At 40.1% G+C, this 24,212-nt stretch overlaps 1 protein-coding gene across 1 annotated transcript; it reads right to left on the bottom strand.

Moving 5' to 3' along the window:
* Nucleotides 1-738: 738 nt before the first annotated feature.
* On the bottom strand, nucleotides 739-22,650 carry LOC124264676 (protein mono-ADP-ribosyltransferase PARP14-like). Its single transcript, XM_046699433.1, has 18 exons — nucleotides 22,061-22,650; nucleotides 20,771-21,625; nucleotides 19,610-19,656; nucleotides 18,852-19,082; nucleotides 16,791-17,012; nucleotides 16,132-16,213; nucleotides 15,721-15,794; nucleotides 14,428-14,658; nucleotides 13,528-13,749; nucleotides 13,262-13,337; nucleotides 10,853-10,960; nucleotides 9,817-9,987; nucleotides 9,216-9,428; nucleotides 8,062-8,228; nucleotides 5,927-6,329; nucleotides 4,543-4,679; nucleotides 3,642-3,813; nucleotides 739-2,392 (listed from the first exon to the last, which is right to left on the bottom strand). Exons 1-18 carry the CDS (start codon nucleotides 22,389-22,391, stop codon nucleotides 2,103-2,105), a joined length of 4,032 nt encoding a protein of 1,343 aa, XP_046555389.1. The 5' UTR covers nucleotides 22,392-22,650; the 3' UTR covers nucleotides 739-2,102.
* Nucleotides 22,651-24,212: the final 1,562 nt, after the last annotated feature.

The following is a 24,212-nucleotide window of genomic DNA, read 5'->3' as shown; positions in this document are numbered from 1 at the left end:
CATCTATATGGCGGCGGTCTGTAAATAATCGAGTCTGGACCAGACAATCCAGTGATCAACAGCATGAGCATCGATCTGCGCAATTGGGAACTGATGACATGTGTCAACCAAGTCAGCGAGCCTGACCACTCGATCCCGTTAGTCGCCTCTTACGACAAGCATGGGTTACTGAAGATCATATTGTAACCCGGACCTTCACGGGTGGCGCTTGATCGAACCGAGCCCTACATACATATGAGTTCAAAGGATAGAGACGCCCGTGGAGCTGTGGCAATTTACACTTGTCAGAGAGGTACACAAAGGACACGATTTAGATTACACATTTGTCAAACATCCATATTGTGGAAGCCGCGGTGGACGAATGGGTTAGAGCGCTGCGAAGCAAAGATGGGGTCAGTCAAAATAACTACAATGTACTAGATTCTGTACTTCACACAGAAAGTGTCATTCCAAATTTGACATATGTTACAAGGCCGGAGATTTCTTGTTGAAACAAATCCCGCGAGGGTGTTAATATGGACACGGGGAATATGCGACGCTTCATTAACAAATTCTTATTTTCCTTTATACAATGCTAACATCAGGGCACAGTCAGTCAAGAAAACCCCTAAAACTGTTTAAATTCCTTCTATGGAAACTTAGAAGTAAATATTAGAAAGCGAAGTTTATGATTTTGTGGTGACAAGCCCTAAAACTTAAGCTTTTGTGTTAGTTTGTTTAAAAAAAATTACACGTGTGTTGACATTGTTTACTACAAAAAAAAATGTTTACTTCAATACAGACGTTAAGAAGAGATTACATATTTGATCTTAAACGATCACATCAGTCTACCTTTAGATCCATTATTGAAGGTACTTTATACGATAGCATTGCATAATCTCCAGGTGGTTTGTAAGTCTTGGGAAATGTAGAAAATTGAATTTATAAAATAAATACATGGGCAATCTTAAGATGTGTTGCCGTCTTAGGGTTCCAGCATCAAAACACAAGATGGTGAACTTCGGTTAGGTGAACAGAAATAGACCTATGCATAACTGCTTGTACAAGGCGGTACAAATGTACAAACAAAAAAGCCAGCATTTATTATAAGATGGAGAAGGTCAAGTTGACCTGGGGATTTTATGTGTGAGCAAGCGTAAGAGTTTTTATATTATCACACTAGGGCATACATGTCCACATCGGTGGGAATTTGCTGTAAGAAAAGTGTTCATTCAACGTCAGAATAGAAATTCACTGGGTGCTGGCGATGGGAAAACAGAAAAACAGTACTGGCAGCCTTTGCTGGAGTACTCTCCGGAAACCTGATGCATTATGGGATTGTTAATGGGACATAATTCCTTGTGGGAGATGACAATCCATATTGAACGAGCAAGATAGCGTGGGCGGTCTGGTGAACTTGGATGAAATCTTCAATGCACAACAAAAAGGAAATTGGATGAAATGAACTTGTACACATTAGAATGTAGTGATGTTTCAATCAAGCTGGCGGCAAGATATGCTGCAGTTTGTTGATTACCATTGGACCCGGATCTATGGTGTGTTTGGCAGGGTACTGCTTTGTGGGCTAAGCAGCAAATCATACCTTCGTATTTCACATAGTGGATGCCCCATAGAGGCCCGACATGCTCATGCTTTTCATGGACACCTGGTGTTGGAAGAGACTCGATAAAAGTTGTTATCTGGCGTTTATGTTTCATATTTACACTCATCACAATAGGTTCGTGAAACACCACGGTAGACCGTGATAAAGATGTGATACTACTGCAGCCAGAACCAGAGTTTCTGATTGTGTTTTAAGGTTCAGAAGCACCATGTTGATTGATCTATTGATTGACTGATTGATCAATGGGGTTCTGGGCAGGGTTTCTGTGTGTCAGCACAAAGTGGTAGGATAAAACCTTCAAACATAATCTACGCGAATCCTGTCATCAAACGTGTCTGGCGTTCTGAAGGGACGAAGCTCTGTACAACAAAATGAATCACCGTAAACGACAAGGGCAACCGTTCCCCAGAAGCATACCCCTGTTCTAAAAGCTGTAAACGAGCTGCATTACTTCGGCCTCTCCTATTACAATCAAGGTTTAATAACCTCACTCGCTCATTCATCTTTCTTTTATGACAAATAGGTATTCAGGATATGCCTGCGTGTCCCTGAATACAACGTGCATTGTTGGACTTTTGACGTTGTCAACCACAGTGTCGTAACGGATGGAGTTGCCCTTGTCCATGAAAGGTGCGTCCAACATCTTCTCATCCCCCTTCGTGAAGTTCCCCGTGAGAACCTGGCACAGGTAGATATACTTGAAGCCCTGGTCATCTTTGGGAGACAGTTCCTTCTTAGCTGAGTAGCTAGCTTCTGTCGCAAAATATACACCTTTCCCAAACTTTGTTCCTGTGGTGAGAAAAATATGATTATTTGAAAATGTGGAAATTAAAGAAATATGATTTGTAAAATAGAATAGATGCCCCAAAAGATTATATAAGGCACAGTCGCATAATGAATAGGTTTTCTTTATTCTAGTTGTCTGAATGATTCTCATAATATGAATTACGATGTGAATCAAACTATGTATATGATATGCATATATGAGTAAAACACCTGTAGTACTTGAACATTGATATATACAATAATATTGATTGTTGCATGATATAAATCGCACAACTTTACAGTTGGAACAATCATCGTAACGTCAGTTCCAGGTGACGTTAAGAACATTTTAAAAGCATAACCGGTGTAAACCTTCTCAGGATTAAAAACAAACAGGTATTTTTCTGTAGCCTAACAATGATCACAAACTTTGCTTGGTAGAATTTGAATTTCACAATTGAATTTTGAGCATTATATTGAAATTTGCTTACAACGCGTACAATAGTTCCATTATTAGGATACCATAACACAAAATTCCAAGAAAACGCTATAATTTAACCATCATACGTAAGAATCATTAAATTAATTTTTTTGTTTACAGACCTTGACATATAAAATAATTAGGCTTATCAGGCTTGTATGTTAACTGAGGAAGAAAGAGACTTTTGTCGTTCCTTTTCATTGGGGAATGGATAGAGACAGGTATTTCTCAGCTGAGTAGCTAGTTTCATAATAACTTGACAATGGAATCCAAATTGTGCTCCTAAGGTTTTAAATGATGATTTGTTTAGAAATCGTATAGGATTATATGCCTAATCGAACAGAACTACACAGAAAATCTTAAAATTTACAGAAATATACTCCTGGAAACGAATAAAGGAAAACATGAAAGTACAAGTGTTCCTTAATTCATTTTCCAATTTGTTTAGACATCGTATAGGATTATATGCCAAATCGAGTTCACATAAATGTTCAAATTTACAGAAATATACTCATGGAACATAATAATGGAAAACATGAAAGTACATTTGTTCCTTTATTTATTTCCAGATTTTCACCCACATTGCAATCACTATAAAGCATGACAAGAACCCGGAAAGGAGTATAGGAACACTTTCACGTTCGTGTGTTCTTTTATTCGTTTCCATGAGTTTTTGTGTCTTTTTGCTCTATTTGACAACAAGGTCACTCTGTCAATATCAATAGATATATAGAAATGAAAGCCATACACGAACAGAATCTAAGTTGTGTCTGAAGGTTGTTTGTATTTTACCATTTTTTCCATGGAAGGATCTGTTGAAACCATTCCTGTTGATACTCGAGAGAGCATCACGTCTTGTGCCGTGCCAGAGGCGTTTCTCAAATGTGTGTGGGATGCGGGCCTGCACACACTGCCTCTGTATCTGGTACTGTTGGTATGACAACATGTTCTGTATACGCCGGATCTGCAAGAAAAAACAGGAAATAGGTTTCAACCGCTTCGATATGATCGACATTGCCTTGATGACATTGACCGCCTCCGTGGTGTAGTGGTTAGAGCGTCCACCGGGAGAACGGAAAGTCGCGGGTTCGATCCCCGACCGCGTCATACCAAAAGACGTTAAAATATGGTACTTGTTGGTCCCTGCCTGGCGCTCGGCATTGATGGGTACATCAAGGACTGGTCGGCTCGCTAGCACTATAAAATCAGCTTCAGTCTGGGCTAGTACAAGCAGCCGCACCTACACATACACACGCATGCACGTCGTCATATGAGCGAAATATTCTCAAGCACGACGTTAAACCCAATTTCACCTCACCTCACCTCACCTTGATGATATTACGACTAGAACCATACGAAAAGGAGGAGGGTGTATGTGTGTGCTGAGGCAAAATATTATAGCCCAACAGGTTATTGGGTATTGTGGGCGGTGGGGGTAGCCTAGTAATTAAAGCATTCGCTCTTCACGCCAAATACCTGGGTTCGATTCTCCACATGGGTACAATGTGTGAAGCCTATTTCTGGTGTCCGCCGCCGTGATATCAAACTGTTTGAGAGGCATTCTAGAAGTTGTAAGTAACAGAAATGACAAGTCTTTATGGATGATCAACTTCTTTCTTGTTAATGGACCAGCGTCCTTTGGTTACTCATTCTTTGTTGTAGTCAATAATGTATAGATGAAGAAATTACATACCATTACGATGTCGTACACATTCCCAGCGCTGCTCGTAAACAGTTGTGTTAGCTTATCATATTCCGGCCCAGATGTAACACACGGGGCGATCAAATCCTTGCCACACATGTCTTCCCAAGACGGAGGTAGAGCCATCGCTGTAGGGAGAAGGGTGTTGTATTAGATGTTATAGACTGGGAGGGACATTCTAACAATATATGATTAGTGAGTGAATGAGTTTAAGCTTGGGCCTCCTTGAACGTTGAGTCGTTTTTTATGGCCTGTCAGGGTGTATGGCTATGAAATACACAATTTGGAAGCCGCGGTGGCTGAGCGGTCTAGGCGTCTGACTTTGTGTGCTGGGGATTAGGTGCCTGACTCTGAGGGTGCGGGTTCGAATCCCGGATGGGACTCAACCCCAAAAAGTACTAGAATCTGTACTTTACTAAGAAAGCGTAATCCCAAATATAACATATGTTACAAGGTGTATGGCTTTTTGTGTCAGGGGCGGTTGTGTAGCCTTGTGGTCAAAGCGTCCGCTCGTCACGCCGAAACCCAGGGTTCTATTCTCGACATAGGTACAATGTGTGAGGTACATTGCTGGTGTTAAACCATAGTCACTCACTTTCGTGTCGGCTTCTTCACGACGGCCCGTTTGACGCATATTCTGAGATGAATTCGCAAGGTGTCTTCACAAGACATCCAATTACACCAAAACCGTTATACTGAGATACCATACCTTCACATATGCGTGGAAAATACAGGTCTTGAGAGGGGAGTCAATTTGACATTTTCCAATCGACGTGTCTATAGGGGCGGTGGGGTAGTCTAGTATTTCAAGCGTTTGCTCGAGACTTCAAAGACCCAGGTTCGATTTCCCACATGGGTACTACCTTTGAAGCCCATTTCTTGTGTCCTCTGCCGTGATATTGCTGGAATATAGCTAAACTAAAGTCACTCACTCACTGTATCAATATATCTGAATTAGGGGTAGCAATCGATAGAGATCACAGTGATCGATAATCGTTAACTAAATAGCGATCGATTAACATCGCAGACGTGACTTTAAGAAAAATTGCCAAAATTGAAAGCAAAGAATATATTTCACATCACTAGTGAATGGCGACATGCTTTTACATGGAATATTATCAAGACAGATTCATAAACATAATTGAGAAGCAGCTCATGAAAAAAGTTGTAAAGTTGTAGATTGTGTGAGAAAATTAAACTTTTTTCTTTCACAAAAGTTAATGTACGATATTACCAATAGCACAATTTCCATATCGATAATCATTAATAAACTCTCTTATTGACAATTTTTCCAACTATCTATCAATTTAGCCAGCCCTAACCTGAAGAAGTTATAACATAGTTGTACTGGACATGTTTTGACCCCACCACATACCTGGTATTTGCTTCCTGGATAACTTAATCTTATACTTGGGTTTAATCTGGGGAATCAATTCCATGGTTGTGAAGTCTATGTTGACATTTCCCAAGAGTGTCTTCACTACTGCTGTCGGCTGACGATGCCTTTTAAAATATGCTTCCTCAATCAAAACGTTGGTCATAGTAGACATCTTCATCGCTCCCTCAGGAGCTGCCGCCCACCATTGCACGAACTGCCTTAGGAATTCCGCCCTCTCTTTCTGTATTTGAAGAAATGCAACATCCTTTAACAGTTCTTCTGTCTTGAACTTCGCTTTTTCTACGTCAGTCTTTAGTCCAGAATGACGAACGAGACGGTTTTCAACATCTACTTCTGCCTCCACATCCAGATCCGCACACGTCTGTTTGATGTCTTCAAGCTGAGGGAAATATAGAGATTATAATCGTGTAGCATGTGCTAAATGAGCGTTGAATAATGTGAGGATGAACCTGTGTGATAATTCGTTGTGCCTAACAGGCTGCATGAGTTGGATACTCCTCGGGGAGTTGAGTTTGTTAAACGAATGCCAGAAAAAGACATCCGCGTTGATCAAGGGAACACTCCAGCGCCTTGAGCATGTACTAGTTGCGTGGATATATGCGCTATATAAATATCCTATAATAAAGAACAAAATGAAAATCTATCGTTTGTATATTTAATGTTCGCATTTCTTTCTACAAAGTATAATACTGAAATGTCCTCAGGCACTGTGACGTTATCATGAGACTGTTTGTGTGACATGACTGTATGTTGCGCTGTTAGTATGTGACGCTGTTAGTGTGTGACGCTGTTAGTATGTGACGTGTTTGTGATTGTGTGAGTTGGGTTTTAGAACGCTTTTAGCAATATTCCAATGCTATCCCAGCGAGTGTCGAGACACCAGCTATGGGCTTCAGAGATTGTACCCATGTGGGGAATCGAACTCGGGTCTTGGAAAGATTTCTTGGAAGTTAATCCAATAATTTTGCAGTAAACAATATTCTTATATATTCATGATAGCATGTATTCATATTAGCCCTGTCAGTTCTATCCTTTACGACCCCCATTATAATCTCCACGTGTATTGCGTCGTCAGAGCATTGTGACGTCTTAAGCATTGTTCTATCTTATGATGGGGGCCAGAACAAGCCCTGAAACGTTGTACCAAACAATAAAAAGATGATAAAACCCAGAAAATTCTTAATGTTCATCATATAGCATCTTCTAAAATGCCAATCAAACATCTAGAGTTTGTATATGTTAATATTCATTTTATCCTTTGCATTATAGTCATCGTAATTGGTATGTATGAGAGAGTGATACTTATGTATGCATGTATATGTCTGTTTATACGTGTGTATATATGCATGTATGCATGTTTATAGTTTATAGGTATGGTTGTTTGTGTGCATGTGCATGAATGTATGTATGTTTGTGGGTATGTGTGTACGTACGTATGTACTTATGTATGGATGTACTTGTGTGTGATTCTACAGGCATGTATGTGCATAGGTATGTATGTATCAAGGTATGCTTGTGTGTGTATATATATATATATATATATATATATATATATATATGTATGTAGATGCACGTGTGTTCGGTGTGATATATATATATATATATATATATATTATGTATGTGTTTATGCCTTTGAGTTTGTAGATGCACGTGTGTTCGGTGTGAATTGGGTATATACTTGTGTGTTTGCATGTTGATATGGATATGTATTCTGAGGTTGTACGAATATATTGTATGTGTATGTATGCAAGTACTCATGTGTATTTGCTAGTTCAACATTTTCAGAGTTAATGATGTGCTGGTGTCCGACAGAATGTACGTGTTTGATTACAGCCCAATGAATGACGACTGACCCTTTAGCTGCTATTTGTATATCTACATGTCTGACTTTCTGTCTACATATTATTAAGATATGCATTTGAATATAAATGTCCTGCTTTTTTAACATCTCGAAAGGGACAGTAAATGATATGTTCAAAAGAGATATTGTCATCTTCAATTCGTGTTGGTCACGATATGGCTGAAATACTGCCTATGTGACTTTAAATTTTAACACACTCACTCTTCAATGCATGACAGTTCAAGTGCATCTATTGTATGTGTAGACCTACTTGTTTATCTGTAAGACCAGAGATGACTTCATTGTCGAGGACGTCAACGCACAGGTTCTCTTCGAGCTGCTCGTCAATGAACTGCCGACACTGATTTATGTTCTTCCTATCGCCGGACACGATTCTCAGGTGTAGCTCGTCTTGTATTGTTCGCTCCCGCTCATTGTCTGGAAAATACAATGACTATACAAGCCTCATGTGATTTGGTAGTGGATCATAAACACACGTTCATGATACAGATTCCTGTGGCTATGGAAACGGTTTGACACTTTTATTTACGTTTATTAGCAAACGCTTCACACCATTTAATGCTGGAGCAAAGTAGTTACATTAATAAACGTAACTCTCGTGGAGTTGTCTAACGGAACGTTAGTAATTGTTTGAGTGTTTGTAGAATGCAGTGTAGAACGCCTGCCAATGATTTGTGTGGGTAGTTTGTTGTTTAATCGTGTCTGGACCGGACAATTCAGTGATTGACCAAATGAACATCGATCCGATCATGTGAAATGCGATGATACGCCATTTACCAATCACAAAATTGTAACCTATTATAAAAAAACCCCATATTTTAGCTCTTCGTGATAGAATGTAACTTAAATGTAAGACATTCTTGGGGGGAAGAGAGACACAAGGAAACACTGGAGATGTCCGTCAATTTCACTGAACATGTTTTGATGTTAGTATATGAATCGTTTTGTTTTTGAAGTAGAATTTGCCTACATGTTGCACATAATTGGATTTGATGATACCGTCAGGACCAACCGAAGACTGAAAGTTGCACCAGCCCGTCTGTACGCGTCTGGACACACACTTGTCCACATAGCAAATGCTCTCCGAAGTCTTGAATCCAATATGGCTACCACACTACGAAACCAATGACCAACAACGAAATGATCAATGTCAAACGTCCAAAAGCTCCAGACAAGTGTAACATTTGCCAGTTATCAGTTGCGGAAAACCAGAATAAAGACTTAATATTTTTTATCCCTTTGTTTATCCGACGTTGACCATAGCCACTGGTTATTGCAGCTCAGTACCACCTCCACCTGTTTACTCGCTCATTTACAAACTGTTACCCTTTCTATCGCAAGATGTTTTTTTATCACCCATCAACTTCCTCCCTCACCCACAGACATCAACAATAGGGTTCCTACCCCAAGTCTGGCTGGCCGGTCTGCCCAGACTGTACCCGGTCACGCACGATGTTCCGAAGTAGTACTGGAACATCCGAGTTGTCTCCTCCACGGCAACCGTGTTGGTGTGTACAAGTATCAAACGTCGGACATGCTTCAGTCTGTCCTCGCTGTTCACGATGTTCAAGATGCACCGGATGAAAGCAAAATTGAATAGGTCTTCTGCAGTGTTGCCTAAGAAAATAATAGAGAATGCCAACATTTGTACTTGAAGAAACATTCATGTGTCAAGTCACATCAGTTAAGTAACTCAATTCGGAGCTAAATATTTAGCAAAAACAATCCACCTAAATCAGCTGCTTTCATATCTATTTTAGATAACATGAATCAGTTTCAAATATCAGCTATTGCTATAAATGACAAGTTGCTTTCCTTTTTTAAGAACGGTTGTGTTTACTGTTTAAACTTTATTAGATACAAGTGCCTCTAATACACAATGCGTTTAAACAACCATGACGTTAAACCAGGGATACTCTACAACATATAGTCTCCCTGTTTAAACTGATTAAACACAAATTTTGTATTAATGTCCCATAAAAACGGACGCCATTCAATAAATTACCTGCAATATGTGGTAAGGCCACAGACACAACCTTCTTTCTGTCCGCTTCACGGAGGCACTTGGTAATCATCAGCTCTACGTCGTACCCACAAAACTCTCTTGAGGCAGCGATAATACTTGGCCCATCCTGTCTGGAAACAAACCCGATTCCTGAACGTCTGATGTTTGGGTCTGAAAATTGTAAAGGTCAAGTAACCCCTCCGAGTTAGAATTAGTCTTCAGCAACCAATGCATGTCGTAAGAGGCGACTAAAGGGATCGGGTGGTCAGGCTCGCTGACCTCGTTGACACATGTAATCGTATCCGAATTGCGGAGAACGATGCTCATGATGTCAATCATTGGGTTGTCTGGTCCAGACACGATTATTTACAGACCGCCGTCATATAGCTGTAATATTTGCTGAGTGCGGCATTAAACAACAAACAAGCCCCCAACCCCTGTAAAGTCAACAACTTCCACTGGACTCACTGGACTATGACAAAGAATTTTGTCTCTGCATTCCGTGCCAAGGTAAACCTCATTGTGAGTCGTTCACCTAATCAGGGGCAGTGGGGTAGCTTAGTGGTTAAAGCGTTCGCTCGTCACGCCGAAGACCTGGGCTCGATTCCCCACATGGGTACAGCGTATGAAGCCCATTTCTGGTGTCCCCCGCCGTGATATTGATGGAATATTGCTAAAGGCGGCGTAAAACCACATTCACTCACTAACTTCCCATATCAAGTTCTTTGATCAGAACCATGAGACTGGTTCACTTGTTTGACTGTACGTCATAATTAGCCACTGTCACAGCAACTGAATAATGGTGCTTGAACTACGAAAACGACCATATTAACATAATCTAAATCATAGACAAAATATTCTGAATTTACCTATGAAATGTATGAAAAAATAAATTGGGGGATCATTATTTTTCTTATATGTTTTTTGAAGCGAGGACTTAGCTCTCATATCCTCCCAAGTATTCATGGTCAATTACTTTTTGTATTCAGTATGTATAGTGTTTATGTTATTATCTAACTGTGATAATATCACTCACCAGGTACAGCCATGTCGTTCAGTTCAGTCGGAATTACAACAGCATCTACCTCTTCCTCCAGGATGTGTCCTTCCTTCACCTCCAGCTGTAAATCTCCGACGTGGAATTCTGAAGAGAATAACACATAAAGTGACACGTCTGACATATATAGGAATAACACATACAATAGCACACATAACACATAGCAACAACACATATACTGGCACGTATAACAAAACATACATAACACATATAATACCACCTATAACACATGGTAAAAACGCATATTATATCACCGTAACACACAGGAGTAACACATATAATACCACCTATAACACATGGGAATAACACATATAATACCACTTATTAAACATGGAAATAACACATATAATACCACCATTACACTCAGGAGTAACACATATAATACCACGATAACACACAGGAATAACATACATAATACCACTTATTACACATAGAAAAAACACATATAATACCACCATAACACATAGAAATATCACATATAATACCACCTATAACGCATCGGAATATCACATATATTGCCACCATACCATATGGTAATAACAAATATAATACCTCCATAACACACAGGAATAACACAAGTAATACCAACTATAACGCATAGGAATAACACATATAAAACCACCTATAACATATAGGATTAACAGATATAATACCATCTATAATACATGGGAATAACACATGTAATGCGAGATATAACACATAAGAATAACACATATAATACCACCTATAACGCATGGGAATAACACATATAACACCACCATAACACACAGGAGTAACACATATAATACCACTTATTAAACATAGAAATAGCACATATAATACCACCATAACACTCAGGAGTAACACATATAATACCACCATAACACTCAGGAGTAACACATATAATACCACCATAACACACAGGAATAACATACATAATACCACTTATTACACATAGAAAGAACAAATATAATACCACCATAACACACAGGAGTAACACATATAATACCACCATAACACACAGGGATAACATACATAATACCACCATAACACATAGAAATAACACATATACCACCATAACACACAGGAATAACACAAGTAATGCGAGATATAACACATAAGAATAACACACATAATACCACCTATAACACATGGGAATAACACATATACCACCATAACACACAGGAGTAACACATATAACACCACCATAACACAGGAATAACATACATAATACCACCTATAACACATGGGAAAAACACATGTAATGCGAGATATAACACATAATAATAACACATATAATACCACCTATAACACATATTAATAACACATATAATACCACCTATAACACATGGGAATAACACATATAATACCACCATAACACGCAGGAATAACACCACCATAACACAGGAATAACATACATAATACCACCTATAACACATATGAATAACACATGTAATACAATATATAACACATAAGAATAACGGATATGATACCATCTATAACAGATAGGAATGACACATATAACGCCATATAACACATTATAATAACATATAATACCACCATAAAACACAGGAATAACACATATAGAATACCATCATAACACATGGGAATAACACATACAATACCCCCATAACACATGGTAATACCACATATAATACCACATAGGAATAACATATAATCGAGTGTACTGTTGTAATGCAAGTTGATTTGGGGGTTGATTGTCGTGATCAAGATCATAGGCTTTAACCTAGACACAGCTTACTATGGAATACTCTAAGGGACATTCTCGCGATCTCGCATTCTCGCGATCTCGACCTTTGGAAACAAACTAAAAATGCCAAAAGTGCGAGAATGCGAGATCGCGACTAATCCTTATTTCATTCCTGTAATACCAAGGATGGGCACAACAAGTACTATTTTGTAACGCGGCAAGAGATCGAACCACCGTCGTCCCAGTCTCCATGAATACCCCCTATTGATCATGCCGCTCAGAGTACATTCAGTCATGCTAATTTAATGGCTTATTGAATTGCCGCACGTTTTTGAACGGGTTCCTATCGCCTCATAACCCAATTCCAAACGTCCACCACAGAACAAAACTGTTTATACCTCCATGGGTTGTCATTCCTTTCAAACAAGACAACTCCAATATCCTTGAGTAAACTGTGCGAATTTATTTTGTGATATTTTCTGACCACATCGTAAATACACCAGTTTGTCAAATGGAACAGGAGGTTGGTAGGAGCCGTCCAAACGTCCATACCGACATGCAGGATTCACCAACGTCACCGAAGACGACCCGGTCAGCGCCAGACAATTTAGTCTCAGTTATCAGTTACTGCTGACAGACTGTAACCAGTCTCCACTAAGCATTAACGACATAACAATTGGAAATATTTATTGTCTTACCTCTCTGTTTCTTCACGTCGGGGAGGAAGGTTTCTCTACAACACTCAACGTTTTTGATACATATGGTGTTGAATATCTGTAAATAAAAGATCCATCATGTTAATTATACTATTTTGGTAGTTTCATCAGTGAGAAAACACTAGGCATTTGTTTAAAAAAAGAACGATTCTCTCTTAGACGTCAAAGAATGGCCTCACGTTTATAGTGTGTTCCGATCGCCCCATAAACTACTTTCATTTGCCTACCACAGAGAAAAACATATTTACCTCCATTGTTTTTCTGTCCTTTTCAAACAAGACAACTCCAATATTCTTGAGTGAACTGTGCGGATTTGTTTTGCGATATTCTGTGACAACATCTCTGAAGGCCGTCGCTACAACCTCTGCTGGGTATTTTCGGAGTCCGGTTCCAAGGGCAGGGAATGCTATGCTTCGACGTTTTCCTATATCTGCCTTATGTAGACACAGGTGTATTGTCAACCGAAGCAACTGTTATGGATAAACACATTTCATTAAAAATGAGAGAAATCTATGATAGAGGAATCGACAGTTACATAGTCGATGAGTCAGTGTGCGGGTGTAGCGTAATGGCTGCAAATTGGGGGCGTTGTGATAGCCTAGTGGTTAAGGCGACCGCTCGTCACGCCGAAGACCCGGGTTCGATTCCCCACATGGATACAAAGCGTGAAGCCCATTTCTGGTGTCCTCCGCCGTGATATTGCTGGAATATTGCTAAAATCGGCATAAAACCAAACTCACTCACTCACTCACTCACTACAAACCAATATTAAAGTTATCTGTCGGAAAATGTTAAAATGCAGATACAAGTGAAGACATACTGGATTTACTTTAAAAACGGACCAAGAACAACCGTTTTTGTTTTAAGTTTCAAATACTGCATTTGTCTGAAAGACATAAATCTCAAGTGAAATAACAGGTTATCCATGAGTGTGCAATCTGACCTAATGCCGAAACGACAGTCTTCTTCATTAGCATAATGGTTAGAAAATAGATAACAAATATTCCCATTTACCTTTGACCACACAAATTCCACTGGCCTCTCGTAAAGCAATTGAGAGGATGTTATTTCACAAGCACATAAAGTATCTTTTGGATAGATTGGTTAACCATTTTTTAAATAATTTTCATAAACAATGCCATATGTACCTTGCCAGTATACTCCGCCGATTTCCACTCTGGGAGACAGCAGTGATACAACTCCTTACAGTGGAGTTTGCCAGACCCAGTGCTTGCGACATCGCCTTCCCTTATACCGTTTGGATATAGCTTCTTACATTGCGTCCGTATGATAGCGCCACCTACGCTGACCAAGTGTTTGCTCAAGCCCCCAACTGACAGATCAAGGTGCTCGTTGGCGGTGTTCACAATAACGTCACTCTGAAAACAGGAACATATTTCAATGTTTTAGTAAATAGTAGTAATTCGTTTTTTCTTCATACAATAATTAACTCTTTGCGATTCTGGGCTGAACACGGTGGCCCAAAAGAGAGTGACTTGATGGATCGGATGACCACGCTCCGTAGTGGTTGTCACCATCCACCGACGGATGTGATCATGGTTCATAATATCAATCACTAATTTGTCTAGTACAGAAAAGAAGCCTACTATGCTTGAACGGACAAGTCAAAACAAATCATAATGAAATATTTTACGTAAGTCAAATACCCATTGGCCCCATTACGTCAAATCCATTTGATCCCATATTCAGAGGTGAGGTGAGGTGAAATTGGGTTTAACGTTGTACTAGAGAATATTTCGCTCATATGACGACGTGCATGGGTGCGTATGTGTATGTGCGGCTGCTTGTACTAGCCCAGACTGAAGCTGGTCTTATAGTGCTAGCCCACTGAGATACCATGTCGCAGTGAAGCATGAATACCCCACTCAGACACATTATTCTGACTCCGAGCCGACCAGTCCTTGTTGTACCCATTAATGCCCAGCGCCAGGCAGGGACCAACACGTACCATATTTTAACGTCTTTTGGTATGACGCGGTCGGGGATCGAACCCGCGACCTTCCGCTCTCCGGGCGGACGATCTAACCACTACACCACGGAGGCTGTCTTCCCATATTCAGATGGGGGCATGGGTAGTTTATTCGTCCTATGACATTTAGATAAGTGGCGTGCCAGAAACATTATCGTGGGTTCGAATCCCGAATCGCGCTGATTATGATTCTTTCTTAACATAAAACCACTGCTGTGTGTTTCGCAAGAGTGCTATACGCTAAAGGACTCGAAAGGTCTATTCTCCGTGAAGGAAACATGACGTCACATAATGACAACACATCAAAACACCCTTAAAGCAATCGGACATACTCAATGACCAAATACCACATATGACAGAATCAGAATCTGGAATCACACTTTGGACTGAAGGTTAGCACTGACTCGATCCTTTTGAAGTGTAATAAGTAAAGCATGCAGTTATGTCGTACCTCTGTTTTCGCCAGATCTCCGACTTTGAAGAGGATACCACCAGGGGAAGCAAAGCCGGTTGTCATTGCTGATCCTTAAAACATATGTTATACAAATACAGCTGTGACATTTATCAAAAGCTGGATGGTCAATGATCAAACTGATTTTCACTTGTTTTGCTACAATCAGCAAATCACATGGTTCTGTTATCATAATGGCTGTCATTAACGGACGTCAAACAAAGCTGCGGCTATACATACTGACACCATTGTCTAAGTAGTGTTACCTTCAACACACTTGTCTTCATTATTTTGCCTCTTACACCCTATGGAATGTGGTCGCAGATATTCTACATCGACATTCCCTTACACTGAAAATTTCTGATTTGCAAAGTTGTACAATACGTCATTATTGACTGTATGTCATCTCACCATTTTGTACCTCCGCGGGTTCGTCTTGAAGGGAGGTAACTCTTTTCCGTTTTGTATCATCTCCGAATGTCTTCTTGAATATCTGTAAGGAAATTTATTCAGCATTAGGATGGTATTGTATTAATCGACAAACATACATCTTATATAGTCTAGATGTCATCGGTTCCCAACTGCGCAGATCGATTCTCATGCTGTTGATCATTGGATTGTCTGGTCTAGATTCGAATATTTACAGACCGCCGATATAAAGCTGGAATATTGCTGAGTGCGGCGTAAAACTAAACTCACTCACTCACTAACTTATATAGTATAGAGAGCAGTATTTGTTCTGTGTTGATTGTACAACAGCTTTCGAGATACTACTTCCGAAGCAAAAGCCCTCAAACTTTCAATACAATACAACTTCTTCTTTAGAATATCAAACCTCAAGGACCGGTGAGGATCTATGTTAGAATTGGCCTTCAGTAACCCATACTTGTCGTAAAAGGCGACTAAAGGGATCGGGCGGTCAGGCTCGCTGAATTGTTTGACACATGTCATCGTATCCCAGTTGCGTAAATCGATGCTCATACTGTTGATCACTTGATTGTCTGGTCCAGACTCGATTTATTACAGACCGCCGCCATACAGCGTTAAAAACAATCAAAACCAAATCAAACCTCAAGCTTCTTTTCATCTTTGTGAAACAAGACAACGACAACTTCTTTCAGGGAACAGCAAGGGTTGGATGTCAAATACTCTCTAACTTCATCTTTAAAGACCCTGGCCACCACATCAGCCGGATATTTGGCGGTGCCGGTGCCAAGGGCAGGGAATGCTATGCTGCTGTGTGATGCTTCCGAAGCTTTCCGTAGACACTGGCGTATTATCTGCCGCAACACCTGAACACAAGAACACATGGCACATCACAACAAATGTCCTGACACACATAACGTAAAATGTGGGATTCACAGAGACATACGGCATATCACTACACGCGTACAGCAGGTGCGTAAATCACAGTGACACCAACCCATGAATTAGAACCCATGGTTGTCGTCAGAGGCGACTAACGGGATCGGGTGGTCAGGCCGCTGACTTAGTTGACACATGTCATCGTATCCAAGATGATCAATGCTCATGGTATTGATCACTGGACTGGTCACGAGTCGATTAGCCAAATAGCTGGAATATTGCTGGGTGCGGCGTGAACAACAAATCAACAAACACAGGGACGTTCAAGACATTAACGGTTGCAAATAATACATGAAGTCACAAAGTGATTCAAGCTGATACACAACAAATCGCCACGGGTGTACACAACACCACAGACACCCAAACCGCATCACCACAGGGTGTGCCATTCACAAGGACACACAACACATCATCCCAGCTGTACACAACACATTATGTAAGGTGTGTCATTCACAAGGACACACAACACATCATCCCAGCTGTACACAACACATTATGTAAGGTTTGTCATTCACAAGGACACACAACACATCATCCCAGCTGTACACAACACATTATGTAAGGTTTGTCATTCACAAGGACACACAACACATCATCCCAGCTGTACACAACACATTATGTAAGGTTTGTCATTCACAAGGACACACAACACATCATCCCAGCTGTACACAACACATTATGTAAGGTTTGTCATTCACAAGGACACACAACACATCATCCTAGCTGTACACAACACATTATGTAAGGTGTGTCATTCACAAGGACACTGAACACATAATCCAAGCTGTACACAACACATTATGTAAGGTGTGTCATTCACAAGGACACACAACACATCATCCAAGCTGTACACAACACATTATGTAAGGTGTGTCATTCACAAGGACACTGAACACATCATCCCAGCTGTACACAACACATTATGTAAGGTGTGTCATTCACAAGGACACACAACACATCATCCTGTAAACAGCTGTACACAACACATTATGTAAGGTTTGTCATTCACAAGGACACACAACACATCATCCCAGCTGTACACAACACATTATGTAAGGTTTGTCATTCACAAGGACACACAACATCATCATAGCTGTACACAACACATTATGTAAAGGTTTGCCATTCACAAGGACACACAACACATTCACAACACATCATCCCAGCTGTACACAACACATTATGTAAGGTGTGTCATTCACAAGGACAATGAACACATAATCCAAGCTGTACACAACACATAATGTAAGGTTTGCCATTCACAAGGACACACAACACATCATCCGGGCTGTACACAACACATTATGTAAGGTGTGTCATTCACAAGGACACACAACACATCATCCCAGCTGTACACAACACATTATGTAAGGTGTGTCATTTACAAGGACACACAACACACCATCCAAGCTGTACGCAACACATTATGTCAGGTGTGTCATTCACAGGGACCCACAACACATTATGTCAGGTGTGCCATTCACAAGGACACATAACACATCATCCCAGCTGTACACAACATATTATGTAAGGTCTGTCATTCACAAGGACACACAACACATTATCCCAGCTGTACACAACACATTATGTCAGGTGTGTCATTCACGGCTACACACGACACATCATCCCAGCTGTACACAACACATTACATCAACTATTTAACTCACCAGACAGAAAACCTAAATTACCAAATTTCCGTAACTGGCATGTTAGAAATCACTGTGAAAAATATGAAAAGGTTATGATTAAATAATTGATATCGTCACCTTGTCAGTGTCATGACCAGATTTCCACTTTGGAAGACAGCAGTGATACAGCTCCTTGCAGCGTAGATTTCCAGGGCCTGTCCTGACCACATCCCCTTCATTGATGCCGTGAGGATAAAGCATCTTGCACTGCCCTTGTATGGAAGAGCCTCCAAAGCGGATTAAGGACTTGGTTAAGGGCCCGGAAGACAGTTCAAGTTTCTCATTCGTCGAGTTAACAATCACATCAGCCTGAACAACATAAAAACAAAATTAGTAACTTTTAAAAAAATTGATAATAAAATTAATACAGACTAATGTTAATCATTTTTAAGATGATATTTGAATCAATTATACAACAGACAAACTGCAAGCACTCATGTAAAATATTTTCTGTCCAACATTTTCAGTGGGATTCACGTGATACCCCAAGATTTTGAACGTTGTTCACTTTAATTGGATGCATTTGTTGTTTAGCGCCCCATTCAGAGGTGGTGTATGAATAATTGTGTCTGGACCAGACAATCCAGTGATCAACAGCATGAGCATCGATCTCCGCAATTGGGATACGATGACATGTGTCAACCAAGTCAACGAGCCTGATCACCCGATCCCGTTAGTCTCCTCTTACGACAAGCCTGGACTTGGATTATCACGGGAAGATCATTAAAGTGGTTCAATGAGCATCGATAAAACCAACTGGTACACGATGACGTGTAATCAACCAAGTCAGCAAGACTTACCATCCGATCCCTACATTCGTCTGTACTAAAACATACCTTTGTTGTATGTAGATTCCCAACTTTTAGGAGAACGTGTGTCTCACCTGAAACAAATATTGTTGGGTCTTAAAATACGTGTATCACCTTTTCAAAAATACGAAATGTGATGTATTTGTTGGACACAACTAGATGTATGGGAGTATGAGAAGGATTGCTAATCTAAAAGCTTATAAAAAATGCTCACTTTAGTAAATTACAAATGGAGCCGAACGTATTGATTAAACCCTCTTAACCTAGTCATCGATTGACGAAAGTGAACAAGTTGTCCTAGATAAGGACTAACTTTATGGATGAACAACGTCTTTATTCAGGTGATGCGACGTTTCGATACAGATTCTTGACAACGATACAAGAATCTGTATCGAAACGTCGCATCACCTGAATAAAGAAGTTCTTCATCCATGAAGTTTGATTTTTCCATCACAAGGGATAAATATTTCAATGTTAAAACTGTGAAGGATCTTTTTAGTAAAATTTACTATCATTTAATCATTGAGTGTTTAAAAGAAATAGAATTGATTGATAATTTTGATTTATATGTTTTGTGAATAGATAAATGATATTTTATAATCGGTTGAATAAATTAGCAACTAAGATAGTTAGTGGCTGTATCCTCGAAGGGGGTTAAAGTACTGTAAAATTATTGTCCTCCTGAGAGGGTACGTAAGTCCCAAAACTTCCCAAGTCAATTTAGTTCTGCACACCTCTTTAATCGTAGAATATTTGTTGTTTTATTATGGCTAAATATCAGTACAATCGCTGAAGGGATGGTAAAAATCCAGCTAGGGTCCATGCAGGTAGCCAAAGTACTGTAAGTCCCCGTGGTCCCTAGAGTGGTGATCTACCTTCAGTTGTTGGCGATCCTCAGCCTTATTTTATATTGTATTGTCCTAATTTGAAATCCTATTTTAGAGATATACGCTAGTTTTATTTCCTATTACTGTGATATACTAGTTGGTTTTACTGTCCTTCGTCGACAGGTTTTTAAAATTTGTGCATTTGTCATGAATTTATAACTGTCTTAAGTCACGATATGGCTGAAACACTGCCGCTGTGACTATAAACTTTAACTCACTCACTCACTCACCATAAAGTTTGTCCTTATTTGACCTTAACTTCTAAAAAGGCCACTCAGAGAAGTCAAGTTTTTCTACTCACCATGCCGTTCAGGATAGTTGTCTATCATATCCACGATACACATGGAGGTTTTCTCCGCGGCTTCTATAGTTTTTTTGCCAGCTAGCGACCTGAAATATTTCTTAGCTCCAGCCATCCGGGAAATGTACGAATATGCTATCACCTTGGAGATGAGCGAATTAATTTGTCCCCCTGCTCCTTTAACGTGACCTTCTTGTCCACGGATGATGATAGTGTTGGTGTTCAGATCAAAAGATATACCAACTGTCAGTTTGTGGATCAGATCTATTTCTTGTGAACGATGTGTCTGGAGAAACAATAATATGCTCCGTTCTACTGAGATGCGTCTTTCATTGGGCGCTTCCCTTGTGTATGGTGCAGAGGACGCTTGTGAAACCATCCTCTGAGCCAGTCCATAGATACACTTTTCCTCTGCCTGTTGAGCGAGATTTCTCAAAGCTGCAATAACTGAAGTAACTTTGTGGGAAGTCCCTGTCACGGTGAAACCAGACATGTCCTCAGAGGGTATCACCAAAACATCTTCAGAAGTATGAGGAAAGCAAGCTGACAAATCTCTCTGGTTCACCTCCTTCCATACTTTAGGGGACATGGTCAGATGGGTTGTATTGATGTCCCCGAAGACATTCGTGATGGTCGTTTCAACGTCACGCGTAAATGTCTGTAGATCACAACTCAAGTCTGTTTCGTCCGTTCCGATCGCTACAGTAAGTGTATCTATACCATTCTGATCCCAGCAAATCTCAACAGATGCATACCTATCGTGTAATGCGGTTGTAAGTATGTTCTTGTAAAGATTTGATTGCTGGACGAAAGCAACCTTATCCACATCAAGGTTCCGGACCGTGTAGTGAGTATCTGTTTTAGAGGAAACAATGACACCCATTAAAGTAATAAAATACCACATTGGCCACGATTCACATGAAACCCAGTAACCGTTGAAACTACTTAAGGAACAAGATTAAGGAAATCTGTCTCTCTAATACTAGCAAATGTTGAAAGCATTCGGATTACAAAAAGATCAATTCGCAAATGAGGGATTTCCACAGTCCTTGAATAGACATTTCCATTTCTTCTTGAATGCAAACATGTATGTGCCTTTGAGCGTCACAGCGTTAGGCATTGTAGTGGTAAAAGCTACTGTGAATATAGAAGAAATCGAAGGCTGTGCACATTAAAGACATCGTTAATAAACGACACTGTATGACGAAGTCATTAGTGAGTACTATTGGGGTTTAACGAATAGCACCACCTACCCACCTGCCTACTTACCCACCCAGATGTTGTACTTACCCGCTAAATCACAACATAAAGGTCCATCTATAGAGAGTATTGAGCTTATTTCAGACGAGATGAGCGAGACGGCAGCATGTGGTGATTCTCCGGGCCTGCCCGTTGGAGACACCCGTTCTTCCCGTGGGATGTCAAGCAACAATCTGCGAGCAATTTCTTCATAGACGACAACACCATCGTCATTATTATCATCATCTTGCCTCTCCTCAACGACATTGTCACTGTTAACTCCACGTACATGCCTTGGAAAGAGAACATCTGTCACACCCAACTGTTTATCATTGGGCAGGCGCCCGATCTGCTGTCCGGAACGTTTAACGTCTTCCGCCATCGGTATGTATGAGTTTGTTCGACCTGGTTATTTTCTCCACAGTATACACCGACAGGTAGACCAACTACCGTTATTCTTAGTTGTCCAATGTCGAGTCGAACCTGTATGGTGAATGCCACAAGCTATACTTGCAACTGATTACAAACATGATCTTGTGACAAAATAGCTTCTGTACAAAGAGACCATACAACCAACCAATGACATGTGGTGTGGAGGTTCACAGGGAAATTTTACCTGAATTCCCTGTTCTAAAAATAACAGCGTACTAATCTTCCCATTTTAAACACAGCACACACACGTTATGCGCAGTTGCCAGCGCCCACCTGACACTATTATTATATTTCACCACGATTCAAGAAATGAAAAGATCTGACCCACTTTCACCAAGGCAGCCTTTCGATCTGAATGCAACACACCCACCAATGCCACTGTTTACGCATGAATGGTTTGTTAGCTCCGCAGCTTGTATCATAGAATGTGACGCAGTTTATGTTTGTGTTTTCACGTTTGCCTCTTTCAGTGTGGCGACGTTAAACCCAATTTCACCTCACCTCATCTTTCAGTGTGGTATGAAATCCAGGTCATCTTCGTCTCTGAATATCTTACTCAATGGCATGACAACAAAAGATTGTACACATCAACCCATAAACACACAAATCAGCACACAACGTAAGTAAACATTCAGATCGTCTCCATTGTAGATGGAGTGAATGTTGGTTTATGTCCATACGCCATACGCTATTCGAGGCACATCAGAACGGTATGGTTATAATATACTCTCGAGCTGGTAATGAGTGGTTGTCAACGAACAATGCTGAAAATGGGATGTGAGATTGATCATTTATAGAATAAAACATAAAATAATTCACTTGTATAGCGCCTAATTTCCAGGCTAGGCCTGCTCATCGGCGCTTTTGAGGAAAGCTGTGGAAAAGAGTTAATGGCTAAACAAAAATGTTTTAGAGACTTCTTGTACGTTCCAGCAATATCACGGCGGGGTACATCAGAAATGGGCTTCACACATTGTATCCGTATGGGGAGTCGAACCCGGATCTTTGTTGTGACTAGCCACTCACAAACTATCCACTAGCCTTCACCATCGCACTGACGTTTGTAGACGCGTGAAGATCCGGGTTAGAACTGGTCGTCAGCAACCCATGCTTGTCCTAAGAGACAACTAACGGGATCGGGTTAACACATGTCATCGTATCCCAAATGCGGAGATCGATGCTAATGATGTTGATCATTGGGTTGTCTAGTTCAGGTTCGATTATTTATAGACCGCCGCCATATAGCTGGAATCATGCTGTGTGCAGCGTGAAACATCAAACAAGCCAAACCCCGATACAAATGGAGTGACCGAACACAGGGTCGCAGGAATATACAAAGAACATACATGTTATTCAAATATGGTCTATATTCTCGAACTTGTGTTAACGCTTTAACTCTTTGTAATCTTTAAATATAAATGAGCGAGGTACGTTAGCTAAATCACAGGGGTTCGAATCACTGCTTGGGCAATAATTTTAAAAATAAAAATCTAGACTTTTGCAATCGTTTATTGTTTATATACGTCATGATTAATATACCTTTCCAATCGGCGAAGAAATAAAGATTTCAGAAAATTCTATCGCTACACAAGTGTATTTTATGTAATGAGTGCAGCGGTAGAATTTTCTAAAATCTCTATTTCTTCACCGATTTCGTTCAAATTTTGAAATATATCTTAATCATAACATATACAAACAATAAATGATTGCAAAAGTCAAGATGTCTATTATACAAAAAATATTGTCCAAACAGTGATTCGAACTATGAGCT

Source organism: Haliotis rubra, unplaced genomic scaffold, assembly GCF_003918875.1.
Source record: "Haliotis rubra isolate DU_JTF1 unplaced genomic scaffold, ASM391887v1 Scf937, whole genome shotgun sequence".
Taxonomy (NCBI): Eukaryota; Metazoa; Mollusca; class Gastropoda; order Lepetellida; family Haliotidae; genus Haliotis; species Haliotis rubra.
This window is presented reverse-complemented; position numbering and strand designations above follow the sequence as displayed.

Excerpts from the sequence above, each read along its gene's own strand:
- LOC124264676 (XM_046699433.1), bottom strand. The coding sequence starts at position 22,391 with ATGGCGGAAGACGTTAAACGTTCCGGACAGCAGATCGGGCGCCTGCCC. Across the intron at positions 13,750-14,427 it reads CGGCGGAGTATACTGGCAAG|TTGCTTCGGTTGACAATACA; the intron begins GTACATATGGCA and ends TATCCATAACAG. Across the intron at positions 9,988-10,852 it reads GAACGACATGGCTGTACCTG|ACCCAAACATCAGACGTTCA; the intron begins GTGAGTGATATT and ends TACAATTTTCAG.